The 16,458-nt window shown below is 34.2% G+C and overlaps 1 protein-coding gene across 1 annotated transcript in view; it reads right to left on the reverse strand.

Annotated features, from left to right (window-relative positions):
* LOC136031212 (uncharacterized) overlaps positions 1-16,218 on the reverse strand; it is a 32,533-nt gene extending 16,315 nt beyond the window's left edge. Inside the window, exons 1-2 of the mRNA XM_065710584.1 lie at positions 15,954-16,218; positions 1,095-1,257 (exon numbers count right to left, since the gene is read on the reverse strand). Coding sequence (XP_065566656.1) covers positions 1,095-1,257; positions 15,954-16,182 — 392 coding nt within the window. The 5' untranslated portion in view covers positions 16,183-16,218. The remainder of the gene's footprint in view (positions 1-1,094; positions 1,258-15,953) is intronic.
* Between the last annotated feature and the right edge of the window lie 240 nt (positions 16,219-16,458).

Consider the following 16,458-nt stretch of genomic DNA (forward strand, 5'->3'; position numbering starts at 1 on the left):
TTGATACACCCGTTTGACAACCTGCATGAAGAAGGCGCCTCATTATTCAGTTCAACTCCCTCCTTAAATAGTCCCTCAAAATTCTGCCTTCGTACCCTTAGCCGTAGTTGTAATAGCAGTCATATTAGTAGTAGTAGGAGTATTAGTAGTACTAGATGTAGGATTAATAGTAGTATTAGCAGTAATAGAGCTAGTAGTAGTAGTAGCAGTAGCATTAATATAATGCCTTTTGGCCAGTTGAACACCCCCGCATCAAGCCCTGGACACTTTAATACAACTAGCAGTTGCTATGATATTATTATAATGCCATTTTGATAGCCTATATGTTCATAGTCTGTTTTAATTTAGTTCAACTTTCCCCTCAACACTTTCTGAAATTTTCATCTTGATTCTCTTATTCATCTTAATACAACTACTACTACTAGCGCTAAAAATTTCTCAATAGAATTAGTTTTCTGAATAGTAGTAGTAAAAGTGGTAGCAGTAGCAGTGATAGTAGTAGCAGTGGTAGTTTTAATAGTGGTACCTTACCCATACTGCAATTGGGTTAAATGATCTTCCCCTTTAAGCATTCTCTGAAAGCTCCAACTTAATGCCCTGTTCCTGAGATATGCTCTTTTGACAATCTGCGTGCACATAGTGTGTCGATTTAGTTGACATAACACTTTTTTTTATGTCAACAGTAGCGTAGTAGTCAATTAGTAGTAGTAGTAGAAACAGTCTTCTCCTAAAACTAATACATTCCTTCACTAATAGATACTGTATTTAAAATATTCTGTACTAATATGGAAAAACTCAGCCGTCGCAAAATTAAAGCAAGCAAAACAAATTGCAAGAAACGTGCTTTGAATTTATATACCTATATTTTACTGTTAATTCATTATTGTTGTTATCCTAATTATACCGTGTCACTATTGTTGTTGCCTTTAAAGCTATCATTATTTTTGTATCAGAATAATCATGTAAACAATATACTTTTGGCTGTCATGCTACCTTCAGAAGGCACAAACTTTTACTGTGGTTCTAGAAATTTTATGCACCTCCAATCAGAAAGAAAAGAAAAAAGTTAAAAATGAAGAGCAAACAACGCTTACGTTGACAATGCAGCTGCGTATTCACCTTGTCCACCTTTTTTGTGTGCTAAATGTGCCATTTCACAGAGGTTATAATAAGTGCAACGAGGGTCATCTAGCAATCCATCTTTTGTCCATAAGTTATGGATGAGACTTATCCAAGTAGAAAAATCCACCGATAATTCTGCAATTTGATAAATTGATATTTAAATTTTCTATAATTTTTTCCTTCCATAAAAATAATAATTTATCTGTAATCCTTTGGGAAAGAAAAGAAATCGGAGTTCTTTTTTAGTTTTTCTTTTTTTATTTTTTTTATTTTAGTTTTTCTGGTGTTTTCTTTTTTTTGTATTTCTGTATTGTTTGTTTTTGTTTTTCTGATTTTTTTTTTAATATATATATATATATATATATCCACGTGTTGGCAGGGGTTAGCTAGTATATATATATATATATATATATATATATATATATATATATATATATATATATATATATATATATATATATATATATATATATATATATATATATATAATATAAATATATATATATATATATATATATATATATATATATATATATATATATATTTATATATATATATATATATATATATATATATATATATATATATATATATATATTTATTTATATAAATAAATAAATATATATATATATATATATATATATATATATATATATATATATATATATATATAAATATATATATATATATAAATATTTATATATATATATATATTTATATATATATATATATATATATATATATATATATATATATATATATATATATATATATATATATATATATATATATTTATATATATATATATATATATATATATATATATATATATATATATATATATATATATATATATATATATATATATATGTATATATATATATATATATATATATATATATATATATATATATATATATATATATATATATATATATATATATATATATACATGTATATATATACATATATATATATATATATATATATATATATATATATATATATATATATATATATATATATATATATATATATATATATATATATATATATATATATATATATATATATATATATATATATATATATATATATATACTAGCTGACCCCTCCCACGCGTTCCCGCCCCATTTTTCTAATTTTTTCGAATTAACGCTCCCCCTAGAGACCGGATTCAGTCCGGTTATGTCAATCACGTATCTAGGACTCTTGCTTATTCTTCCCACCAAGTTTCATCCAGATCTCTCCACTCTAAGTGTTTTCAAAGATTTCCCGTTTCCCGCTCCGAATCCCAATATCACCGGATACGGTCGGGATTTAAAATAAGAGGTCTAAGACACGAGGTCCTTCTAAATATCAAATTTAATTATGATCCGATCACCCATTTGTAAGCTAAGAATATCTCATTTTTCAATTTTTCCTCTCCCTCCCGCCCCCCAGATGGTCGAATCGGGGAAACGACTGTTATCAAGTCGATTTATGCAGGTCCCTGACATATCGACCAACTTTCATCGTCCTAGCACGTCCAGAAGCACCAAACTCACCTAAGCACTGGAAATCCCCCCAACTCCCCCAAAGAGAGCGGATCCGTTCCAATTATTTCAATCACTTGTCTAAAATTTGTGTTTATTCTCCCCATCAAGTTTCGTCCCGATCTCTTCACTCTACGGCTTTTCCAAGATTTCTGGTTTCAAAGATTTCTGTTACCCCCTCCAACCCCCCATGTTCCCGGATCCGATTCGAATTGAAAATGAGCACCTGAGACATTAGATCTTTCTATATATGAGGTTTCATTAAGATCCTATCACCCAATCGTAAGATAAAGATACTTCAATTTTCACATTTTCCAAGATTTCGGGTTTCCCTCTCCAACTCCCTCCAATTTCACCGGAGCTGGCCAGGATTTAAATTTCTTCCGAAGGAATTGCCTTCAAATTGTTCTGGACACCCGTTTGAATGACCATATTTTAACAGTAAGCTGAACGAAAAATGAGGTTCCATCCCAGTTTCTTGGGCAACAGTGAGAGAAACATTGAGACGGTTAAGACAAGTTCTGTGGATGAAAGATGACAGATTGCCAAAGATCATCCTTTTCGGCCAGCCATCTAGGGCCAATTGAAAAGCCGGTCATCCCTTAATTGAGTGAGAAGAGGTTATAAGGAAGGCTTTCAGGAGAATTGGCACTCGTTGGAGGGTCTATAAAGGGAGGCTTTAAATAAATCAGAATACAGGAGTGTCCTTATGCTTAGCTGTGTTGGCCTCATGTGGTCTGGTGCTCTTTTGAGCTATTAGTACAAATAGTAGCAACTTTTGTAAGTTTTGGGCTTTAACTGCCCCTTTGCACCTCGAAATTTCTGAAAACGCCAATCATTGGATCGACGCAGTCACCCTTGAAGAAAACAAAAACAAATAAACATGAACCAGTGATTATCCTTCTTGGGAAAAATGCAAGATTTCGTATTTTTGTGGACAAGAACTTGAAAACGCTGCAATAAAATTCTCTTGTATGCTGAAACTGGTTCTGTAGTTTTCATCAAAATACCTCTCCTTTTTGGGGACACTCCGCCTTTTTTCGTAAATGGATGAAATTTTCTCAGGCTAAAAGTTTCCTGGTAACGATTCACTCCTCCTTCCCGAAAAATTATCTGACAACGTTCAAGATCCCAAACCCCTACCCTTATGCCTTTTATGCCGGTAAGCATATGAATATAATCTTTTAGCTTACAAAGAAAGTATTTTTCTGCAATAAGATGGTATCTATCGCCCCACAGCATCTATATTCAGGTTTAACCCAAATGAAGAGGAGATCAGCGATTAATTTATACCAGCCCAAGGACCCTCTACTATATTTATTGGAAAGTTCCGGATAGTTTTGTGCCACAAAATTGCAGAAAGCGTCACTTTGCAGAAGCACAATTGTTTTGGCCACGTAAAAAGGGCATTAAAACTTTAAATTTTGGTTCAAATGAGCCGTCTCCCAATTTTCTTTGAGTGTTGGTTAGATACTATGGCCCTGGGGAAAAAAACAAATGAACACACATCTGTCATCTTTCTTCCTGAAAAATATACAATTTGTGCAAATGAAAGTTCGAAACCTGTACAAAAGGGTTCATGATGCGTCAAGTTGTATGATGTAACTTTCGTCAAGATCCCTTGGCATCGGTGTTTCCCTCCTTTTTCAAAAATCAGGCAAATTTTCTTATATATTTGGGATCACTACAAAAGATGATTCTCTTGATGTGTGTCAAACAGTTAGTGGTAAGGAACTGTAAGTAAAGAGCGACTAGACTCAATAGTAATTAGAACTCTCAAAAACAGAATTTTTATGTCAGTTGACGCATCAAAAGAGTCGACTTATTATGCTGATTCCAAATATATAAGATTCATCAAGTTTAGTGTTACCCATTAGAAGTTAAGAGCCTGAAAAAATTTGCCTCATTTTCGAGAAAGGAGAGAAACACCCCCTAAATCCCAAGGAATTTTAATAAAAGTCACATCATCAGATTCAGCTTATCAGAGAACCCTACTGTTAAAGTTTCAAGTTCCTATATTCAAAAATGTAGAATTTTGCGTTTTTTGCAGGAAAAAAGATCAGAGATGTATTTTTTTCCCAGCGGTGATCACATTGAAATAGTAGTCCTAGAAGACAATCGGGAGAGGGTGCATTCAAACAGAAATTGAAAGCTTTAGTCCCCTTTTTAAGAGACCAAAAAGATTGGATGGCAGCTAGCCCTTTTCCCACACCCCATTTTCCCCGAAGTTGTCTGATCAAATTTTGAGATATTCATTTTCTTGAGCATAGTCGAAAGATCCAGTAGACATGTCTTTAAGGGTAAAATGGCCCCCCACAGTCCGTAGATAGAGACCTGTAAGTTATGAAATTCACCCATTGTTTACATATAGTATTTGTTATTAGGAAGTATATAGGCATTTTTCAAGGGGGGATTTTCTGTTTGGGGTGGTTTTCAACAGAGTAAATTTTTCGTGGGGAGAAAAAATTTCTGTGGGGTAATCTTTCCAGTAGAAATTTTACACTGAGGAGATTTTACAGAATTCCTGTACGAATTATTTTACTTTCTCTTTGCCAACTCAATTTTCCTCAACGCCCCGCTCTTTACACTAAGTTTTTTAATGTTTTAAAAAGTAGATTTGAGAGACAGAGTCAAACTTTAGCGTAAAGAGAGGGGCGTTGAGGAAGGAACAGCCCCTTTGATATACGGACTAATTTCTGTTTGTTTTAAGTTTTAATGTTGCTCCTTACTTTCAGTTAAAAAAACTTATTTTTTTATTTAATAGCTTTAAAGATGCCGAAGTTGGCTACTTTTCTCTTATGTATCAAACAGTTCGTCCTCACAAACTGCTTACAGAACTGTTTACGTTCGTGATAACGGAGCGACCCGGCTCAATAGTAACCGAATCTCTAAAAAATGGAATTTTGATACCAATAGTTATATCAAAAGAATTGCATTTTAATGCTGTTTTTAAATATATAAGTTTCATTAAGACTAACTTACCCATCAAAAGTTACGAGCATGTGAAAATTTGCCTTTTTTTAAAAAAATAGGGGGAAACACTCCCTAAAAGTCATACAATCTTAACAAGTCAGACCATCAGATTTAGCGTATCAGAGAAGCTTATTACAGAAGTTTCAAGCTCCTATATACAAAAATGTGGAATTTTGCATTTTTTTTTTGCCAGAAGACAGATAACATATGCGTGTTTATTTGTTTTTTTTTTTTTGTTTTTTTTCCCAGGGGTGATCGTATCGACTCAGTGGTTCTAGAATGTCGCGAGAGGGCTCATTCTAACGGAAATTAAAATTTCTGGTACCCTTTTTAAGTGACCAAAAAAATTGGAGGGCACCTAGGCCCCCTCCCACGGTCATTTTTCCCCAAAGTCACCGGATCAAAATTCTGAGATAGCCATTTTATTCACCATAATCGAAAAGCCTTATAACTATGTCTGTGGGGACGATTTACTCCCCCACAGTCCCCGTGGGAGGGGATGCAAGTTACAAACTTTGAACTGTGTTTGCATATAGTAATGGTTATTGGGAAGTGTATAGACGTTTTCAGGGGGATTTTTTTTTGGTTGGAGGAGAGGGAGAGTTGAGGGGGGTTACATGGGAGGATCTTTCCATGGAGGAATTTTTCATGGGGGAAGAGAATTTCAATGAAGGGGGTGCAGGATTTTCTAGCATTATTTAAAAAAAAACAATTAAAAAATTAATATGAAAAGTTTTTTCTGCTGAAAGTAAGGAGTAGCATTAAAACTTAAAACGAACAGAAATTATTGCGCATATGAGGAGGTTTACCTCCTCGTAATACCTCGCTCTTTACGCTAAAGTATTTTTAGTAATTTCGACTATTTATTCTACGGCCTTTGTGATACAGGGGTCATTCTTAAGGAATTGGAACACAATTTAAGCCTTAATGTAAAGAGCGAGGTATCGACGAGGGGTGAACCCCCCCCCTCATATACGCAATAAAAACATAAGAATATAGTAGTTCGTTACGTAAGTTAGTTCGTAAGTTACGCATATTTCTTTTTACTAATGAAAACGTTCGTTAAAAATTAAAAGTTCTACATGCCTTTTTAAGTAATCAAAAAGTTGGAGGGCAACTAGGCCTGCTCCCTCGCTCCTTTTTTCTAAAAATCTTCCGATTAAAACTATGAGAAAGCCATTTAGCCAAAAAAAAAAATAATACGCAAAAATTTTGTTTTAATTATTTATGTGCAGAGAGCCAAGATCAAAACATGCACTAATTCAAAAACGTCCAGATATTAAATTAAAAAAAGCTTTTTTAATGGAAAGTAAGGAGCAACATTAAAACTTAAAACGAACAGAAATTACTCCGTAAATGAAAGGGATTTTCAGCATAAAGAGCGGGGCGTTGAGGAGAAAAATTCCCTTTCATTTACGGGGTAATTTCTGTTCGTTTTAAGTTTTAATGTCGCTCCTTATTTTCCGTTAAAAAAACTTTTTTTTAAATTTAATAATTCTATAAGTTCATTCAAATGGTCACAAACTATGATGAAGATTCAGGCTTTTCCGACAAATCCAAAGTATTAGGACTTCCCACTGAGTTATGATTAAGCTGCAAATCCGACCAAGTTCTGGTAAATACTAGGATCTTATTCGGCTATAAAAAGGTTTTATATATCACATGAAGGAAGTCTAGTGGTTTTATTTAAAAAATAAACTTGCTACATTTGTCCTAGAATAATCATGATTTCTTCTGCGGCACAAGAAATATTTTAAAATATTTAGATTTCTAAGTCCATTCAACCAAAGTGTACCTTGGAATGATTAAGGTATTCTTTCAATCCCTTCAAGGTAGAAAAACTCCTTTCTGGCCCGCTGAAAGAATCGACAAAGTAGCGAAAATCATTAACAATACATGGACAGTGGGGGAGATACTACTACCACAAGCATTTACGGTATATACTATATTTTTTCTAAAGCTAGATTCTGGATGCCAGGTTCCATAGTACTTAATTCTGATCCGACTCTAATCTGAAGGCTATTATGCCAAACAGCTAAAGCTCCAATCCTGCTTTGAAAAAGCTCAACTAAATCCTGGGGAAACCACTCTCTTAAAGATGAACAAGTTTTAAACAGCTTCTCAAATCTTTTGATAAAATAATTTCATCAGTAAGCAAAAGGCTCCCAATGCTGAAAAGTATATGACTATGTTTTGTAAGCATATTTTGGAGTCTCTTGAATAGGTTGTCAGTGATAATTTTAAATAAGAAACAATGATCCCAATAACAATGGATGTTTAAAACTTTGAAAAAAAAAACTAATAGGGAATCTTGAATATGGCAACATTTTGAAAGTGAAAGTCAAAAGCTAATGACATGTTAGTGCAGTAGCGTCAATGGGTGGAGGGGGGGGGGGCAAGGAGACAGTTGCACCCCCCTCCAAATAATTTGGAGAAAAAATTATTAAGTAGCCTGAAGACTGTTGTTCGTTTTTAATTTTAATTTCGTTCTTTACTTTGATCAGATAATCTTTCTTAATTACTCCTTCCTCATTCTTAATATAAAAATCACGAAAAACAGGGGTCCATTAAACTTCCTAATATGTCCCACATTAGTATTTATACAAATATACCGCCTTCGAAACTTTGTCATCCAGTAAACAGATGAATCTATTTAATGGAAAATTGCGAGAATGTACTATGCTTTCTGTTTCGCCAAGTTTACTAAGGTCAACTTGTTTCCCCTGATAGGTAAGGGTCTTTTACTGATAGGTTATCTATCAGTTCAGTATAAGATTGTCTTGTTTTAAAACTTTCAAAAATGGATATGAATACACCCTCTACATCTGCAAACAGGACAGAAATGGAATATTAAAAAACAATAAATCATTGAAAAAAAGAAATTTCGTTTCATTGAAAAACATGGAAAGAAATCATCAGAAAAGAAAATTAGACTTAGCACTTTTTATAATAATATTCGTATTGTAGCTAGATAGGTCAAATGGGTTGTAGTTTAGTCATAAAAGTTAGTAGGGAGGAGTGATCGGCTCCAGGAATCGTTTAAATGTTTTTTTTTTACGTCCGATATCTAAATCAGAGTTCCGACATAGCTCCATATTCTCTTAATTCTAACTGAAACGTATAATGAGCACTGATAATGTCCTATTCCTTGTGTTTTGTATTTACATACCCAGCCACAAATGTAGAACTACCTCTATGTACAATACCATGCTGGCCTCTCGGTATTTTCGCTTTTTTAAATATTTCTGTTAACCAGCACCAAAAAATATTTGACATGAATGTGTGGAGGATTATAACTGTTTTTAGTCGCATTTCAGGCTACGCCAGTGCTATTTGTGTAACATTTATTTCTGCATCAAGATGCTGTACGGAATGTCTGCTGCAAGTAGGATGAAGTGAATACAAACAATATATGTATATTTTTCTCACAAATGAGAAATTTAATGCTCACAAGTAATCACAAATAAATGCTCAACGAATAGCTTGACAACTCATGCATTTTTTCGAATACTTTAAATTAAAACTACTGTTACTATTTCAAATATAAGGAAAATTTCCAGGGGGATTCTCTACAGAGGAGAATTTCCGCAGGGGAGAGGGGATATTTATCCGTTGAGTCTTTTCACAGGACAACCCACTTTTTGTCATTTTTTATTAAAAAAAAACCAAAGCACTCTTTGGGTGCAATGTGTCACGTTATGACTGTCTTATAAATTCAAATTTATAAAAGGCAATTAAATATAAAAATTAGCTTATAAATGAGCCCTTAATTAGCTCTCTATGATATCCATATGTCTGGCCCAGCCTTTCTGCCCAAACATTTCACCTAAATTGAGCTTTTAGTGCTCTATTTGAAATTTAAGACGGCCTTATCGAGTCTAGTCATATACAAAAAAAAAGATCAGACATACGATTTGTCTTTTATTAGTTCTTAAACAGCTCTCAATGATGCTCTAGTACCTCAATAGCGACGAAGAAAAATAAGAGGACGTATCACTGTTACCCATTTAAAAAAAGGATAATTTCTTGCTGTTCAATGAGTATCGTGTGTCTACAATCTTCCTGTACAAGGTTTCAGCAACGGTAATTTAAAAGGTGTACTTTTTGATTTGCTAAGACGCCATTTTCAAATCACATGCAACTGAATGACGAGATGCATGGGGCTCTGGAATAGTGCAAGTATCGTCTTTGCTAAATAGTAACTTTTCTTCGTTATTAATTGAAGAAAAGGGTCCTATTTAAGACTCAGGGAATGGATTAAGCGCTTGGTACACACCCTCCCCATTAGGTGAAAGAGTTCTCATGTGGTCCCAGGATAGGCACAGCTGAAGTTGGACTCTTTCTCACAACTCTACTTTTTAAAACAATAAAAAAAATTAGCGTAAATAACGGGGCGTTGAGGAGCGGACATCCCTTTTCATATACGGAGTAATTTCTGTTTATTTTAAGTTTTAATGTCGCTCCTTACTTTCAGTTAAAAAAAAACTTGTTTTTTTACTTAATTTCTGAATGTTTTTGAGCTAATGCAGTTTTTAATTGGATTACCGTACATGAATAATTAAAGCGAAGTTTGCATATTAATTTTACTTTTTTTTAACTGATAATAACTTTATAACAACCTAAGTTTGATTTTTGTTCCAGTTGTTTAGGAATGACTCTTGAATCACAAAGGCTGTTCAATTAGAATAATAGCCTCGTTAAAGTTAAAAAAGAATGTTTAGCGTAAGAGCGAACTATTGAGGAGAGGGGCCCCCCCTCATGTATATAATATTTTCAGTTCGTTTTAATTTTGATGTTGCTACTTAGTTGAAAAACTTGTTTTTTATTTAATTGCTGATAGTTTTTAAGTAATTTCGGGTAATCTAGCTCCCCCTCCATGAACAATTCCCTTCCCCATGAGAAATTTCTCCATAGAAGGATTCTACCATATAACTTAAATTAGTGATATTTGCGGAACTAATTTTGTAAGGCATAGTAACAGAATAGCCAAAGAGGTTGAAACTATTTTTACGAAAACGAAAGTCACAAGTTAAGCAATTCTCAAATGAACGAAAGAAAAGATCTTTAAAAGATACTCGCACTAATTTATGCTCGTTTTAAGTTTTAATGTTGCTCCTTATGTTCAGTTGGAAAAAACTGTCTTTTTTTATTTAATAACAACCACAAGCCGAACACATACAATATGTTTGGTTTATCATCACATAAAAATTATGGTTATGAAGCTGCTTCAGGTAAAATTAAATGCTAAGATTGGCCGAAAAATAACACAAGCAAATTATTGCTTATATAGGGCATTATTTTACAAACTCCGAACTTGGAGTTAATTAATTGATATTATTATTGATACTAAAAGAAAAAACTATTACAAAAGTAAAGTGGTTACTAGGCCCAAGAAGCTTTGCTTGTAATGGACCACAGAGAACAAGAATAAAACACTATTATAAAATATATACAAAAAAAAAAAAAAAAAAAAAAAAAAAAAAAAAAAAAAAAAAAAACACTGGAACAAGACAAGGACATTGAATAGATAGGATATTTAACAGATAGAAGATTTAGAAGGAGATTTAACATATAGCTGAAAATGATTTTAAAAGAAGAGAAGAGACATACAAATTAGGAAAGGATTAATAAGGAGAGAAAAATTATTGAATTGGAAATACCCGACGAAATAATGCCTTTGCAGAAAGAAAAAGAGGGACATCCGAAGGGATTGAGTTCCATAATAGAATTGATTGATATACTGGAGACCTCTGGCCTGCTGTAGAAGATCGTTTTGGTAAAATAAATCGTCGAGAAGAATTACGTAAAGAAGAAAAGTACCTACCTGAGCCTGTCCGTGAGAAAAACTGCTGTAGGGGCGGTGGGAGAGTACCTAGAAAAGCAGAATGCGCAAAATAAAGGGTACTTTTACCTATAATATGATCCAGCGGAGCTATTCCAGTATCATTATAAAGATCAGAGGAAGGGTAAAGCCGAGGGAGAAGAAAAGTAGCCTTCACTGCCCTATTTTGGGCTCTTTGAAGTGAGCAGAGAAGAGATTTATTAGTATTACCCCAGACAGAGCAGCAATAAGAAAGGTAAGGATAAATAAAAGCATAATAAAGAGAAACCATAATATCAGGAGGAAGAAATGAGTTAATCCGGTGCAACATTGAAGACTGGCGGAGGATTAAGGAACGGGTGTGAGTTATATGCGGTTTGAAAGAAAGAAAACAGTCAAGATACACACCAAGAAATTTCACCACAGTAGCTTGTGGTATAATATCATTCCCAAAAGTCAGGGTGATTGGCTCCTGTACGTCTCGCATACGGTAAGGGGTCCTGAAGTTGACAATGGCACTCTTTCGGCTGTTAAGAGCCATACCATTTGACCAGCACCAATCCTTTACTTTATCAAGAAAACCTTGAGCCATAGAAGTGGCAGATGGCAGGTCCACCGCAGCAATGAAAAAGTTACTGTCATCAGCAAAAAGAACAGGGTGAACATGGGGATGAAGACCATCAACAAGATCATTGATGTAAATTAGAAATAAAAGTGGACCAAGCACAGAGCCTTGTGGGACACCTTTCAATACAGGCAAAGTAGAGGAAGAAGTACAGTTAACCAAAACATACTGAGATCTCTCTGAGAGGTAGGACCTAAACCATTCTAGTGGGACTCCATGCACTCCAAATAAAGATAGTTTAGACAGAAGAACATTGTGGTCAACCATATCAAAGGCCTTAGAAAAGTCGAGAAATAGACCCAAAACACACAAGCCCTTGTCCAGATTAACACGCACAAACTCAGTTGCATCAGAAAGTGCGTGCAAGGTAGAGAATGAGGGACGAAAACCATACTGATGGTTAGTGATGAGAGGATTTCCAGCAGTCGAATTAGTACTAAATACAAATGAAGAGAGTCGACGATACACTACTTTTTCAACAACCTTTGAGATGACGGGAAGAAGAGAAATAGGTCTGTAATTTGAAATTAGAGAAGAATCACCTTTTTTATGCAAGGGTACAACGGTAGCAACTTTAAATAAATGAGGAAAAAAACCAGAAGAAAGAGAGAGGTTAGTTATGTGTGAGATGGGATGAGAAACAAACTGACTGATTTTTTTAAGGACATTATTACTCAAACCAAAACTATCAACTGAACAACTACTTGGAAGTTGAGAAATAATACTAGAAATCTCAGTAGTACTACATGGGGAAAGGAAAAAAGACTTCTCTGTCATAGGAAAACAACTTACTCTACTCGGGGGTGGAATGAGAACTGAGGGAAGTGTGGTGAAATACGAATTGAAGGCACTTGCTAAGGATTTTTTATCCACAACAGATCCATCAGCTTTCCTATAAAGAGATGGGGAAGATTGTTTGAGTTTCTTACGGGAGAGAGCTTCATTAATTACAGTCCAAACCTTGCGCAAATTCCCTTTACACTCATTAATTCGACGTGAAAAATACAGCTTTTTTGCTAAGCGAACTGAAGAAGTGAGCACATTTTTGTAATGTTTATACTTCAGAAGATCTTCCTGTGTCTTACTTTTACATGCAGCCTTGAACAAAGACGCCTTCATATGGGTTGCATTGATCAGACTTCTAGACATCCATGGGCATTTAGGTGTAAAATTCCTTGGCCTCTTTCTAAGAGGAAAATGCTTATCCAACAGAGTGCCCATACGGCACAAAAATAATCTAGTTGCACAATCAGCATCATTAGCTTCAAGAACACTAGACCAATCATTACTCTGAAGACTATGTATTAAATTAGAAATTTCTCTATCTGTAAAAGTTCTAAAAGAAGACTTGCCTTTCTCATCCACAGTAATCTCTGTTTTAGGCACAGATAGTGATAGATAAATAGGGAAGTGATCAGAAAGATCAGTGAAGACAAGACCAGACGAGAACTGTAAATTAGGAGAAAGAGAAGTGAAAATATTATCTATTAAAGTGGCAGAATTTCTTGAAGGGTCAACACGTGAAGGAAAAAAAATTGAAGGAAGTAGCTCAGAAGAAGAAAATACATCAAAAAGATGGTCACATTCATCATTTGATCCAACATTTAACATATTACAATTAAAGTCTCCCAAAACACAAATCCGTTTTTTAGAGAAAGTCCCCACACCAGAAAGCTGATCAAGCAAATCACAGAACAGATGTGTTGGAAAAGGAGGGGGCTTATAAAACAAACAAACAGTATCACATGCAACCTGGCTTTTCAGATCAATAACAAGAGAATAAACTGTCCTACTATTAGACACCACCGATGAAAACAAGGATTCAAGATCAGATCTTCTACAAAATTCAATACTAGATTTTATGAACAAAGAAATACCCCCAGAACACTTTGTTACCATTCTAGGGACATGATGTAAAGAGCGAGTTATTGAAGAGGGGGTGAACTTTCTCAAATGCGTAATATGAGGGGGGTTTTGCCCCTCAGCCGAAGACAAATATCTTTGGTTTATTATCACGTAAAAATCACAGTTAAGAAGGTGTTTAACATAAAATTAAATGCTAAGATTGGTCAGATACATTGGCCCCCTCGCTCTTTGCGTTAAAGTTCGAATTTTGTTCAAATTCTTTAAGAATGACCCCTGAATCTCAAAGGCCGTTTAATTAGAATAAATAGCTCTTATGAAATACTAAAAATACTTTAGTGTAAAGAGCGAGGCTTTGACGAGGGGAAAAAACCCCTCATATACGTAATAATTTCTGTTCGTTTTAAGTTTTAATGTTACTCCTTACTTTCAGTTGAAAAAACTCTTTTTGAATTTAATCTCTGATTGTTTTTAAATAATGCTGGGACATCCAGTGCCCCTTCATAGAAATTCTCTTCCCCCATGAAAAATCCTTCCATAAAAAGATCCTTCCACGTAGCAAAATCCCCCCCACTCCCCCCAGAAAAATTCTTCCTGAAAACGTCTATATATTTACCAATAACTTATACTATATTTAAACAATGGGCAAAGTTCATAACTTGCAGCCTTTCTTCCAACGACTGTGGGGGATTAAGTCGTCCTCAAAGACATAGTTATTAGATATATAAATTATGCTAAAAAATGGCTATCTCAAAATTTTGACCTGGTGACTTTGGGGAAAACATGAGCGTGGGGAGAGGGCTAGTTGCCCTCCAATTTTTGGTCACTTAAAAAGGGCATTAGAACTTTTAATTTCCCTTCGAGTTAGCCCTCCCACGAAATTTTAGAGCAACTGGGTCGATATGACCCAGTAAAAAAAAAACCTGTAAAAAAAACCCAAAAACAACAAATAAACACGCATCTGTGATCTTTCTTCTGGCAAAAAACAGAAAAGATTCCCCATTTTTCCAGTTAGGAGCTTGAAACCTCTACATTAGGGTTTTCTGATACACTAAATCTGATGGCATGACTTTTATTAAGATTCTATGATTTTTAGGGGTGTTTTTACCTTTTTTTTCGAAAATAAGGCAACTTTTCTCAGGCTCGTAACTTTCGACAAGCAGCACTAAACTTGATGAAACTTATATATTCAAAATAAGCATAAAAATCCGATCCTTTTGATGCATCTATTTATACCAAATTCCGTTTTTCAGAGTTTCGGTTACTATTGAGCCGGGTCGCGTTTACACGAACTGTTTGAAAGAGACTTGATTTTCCTTTAGACTAACGGGCGAAAATTCGGAGGAGAATCATCGGAATTTTCAGACGTATTTAAAACACATTTAAGTTTGAATTTTCAACAAGTTTTTTAACATTCCTTCCCCCATATGTGATTTTGGAGGATAGGGGATGGGGGGCCCTCGCCCCGGGCGCAACCATTTTGTAGATATTAAAATTGTATCTTTATTAAAATAAAGTAGAGGTCCTAGTAGGCAGTAAGTTACTTACTGTAAAACTTACATAATAATACTTACTGTAAGTATAAGCAAACTGACGAGGCCAGAACCGCCACTGCTTTCTGCTGAAGGATAACCGATGTTCATTGACTATCCGGAGGTGGACCCCTCTTGCCCCCATCCCCCCAAATAAAAAGGCTGAAGCTAAGTCCCTATACAATCTAAAGCGAGAAGTTTGCGATTTTTCCATACATATCTTGCGAAAGAATTTTTCCATGTGGGAAAAGTAGTTTAATTTACAGGATTTTAAACATAACAGAGAATTCAAGGTGTACATAATTTGCTGAAAAAAGTTAAAGAAATCGAGATATGTTTATTTGTCGAAATAACAAATAACATGATATTAAATCCTCTGGCTTTAAAAGTTGAGATTTTAGGGATTTTATTTTCGTATCTACCTATCTATCATCACATATATCTATGCGAAAGAATGCTCTACAAAAAAGTGGTTAACTCACCATTTTCGTCGATTTCGTCTGTATCTCTTTTCTTTCGTCTCTCTGCAGTTGTAGTTGTAAATATTGTAATCAAATAAAAAATTAACAGTCCTAATGCAAGTAATGACAGAACTTGTAAAAGCTTTTCTATTTCTGTTTCTTGACAACAACTATCCCCACCATAATCGTCTCTATCATATAAATTTCGATCTATATCATATCCAGCCATTTTTGCAACTAATTCTAACATAAAAAGTGTAATAGTTGTCAAAGATATACTTAAATCAAACAGGTGTTGCTTAAGTTTTCATCTTACAAGATTGACCGACATACAAGCATAGCGGTACTAACCAACCATTAAGGTTTATGCTCGATATACTATAATTAATTCAATTTACTTTCATAAGTAGGAATTTATTTTTAATATTTAATCTCTCGCCATAGAGTGCTCGATTATTCGGTACGAGGGTTGGTAGTTCAATCACTAGTCTAGACCACAAAATTATTGGCGGCAAGATAGAATTTG

The sequence above is a fragment of the Artemia franciscana genome, chromosome 9, assembly GCF_032884065.1.
Source record: "Artemia franciscana chromosome 9, ASM3288406v1, whole genome shotgun sequence".
Taxonomy (NCBI): domain Eukaryota; kingdom Metazoa; phylum Arthropoda; class Branchiopoda; order Anostraca; family Artemiidae; genus Artemia; species Artemia franciscana.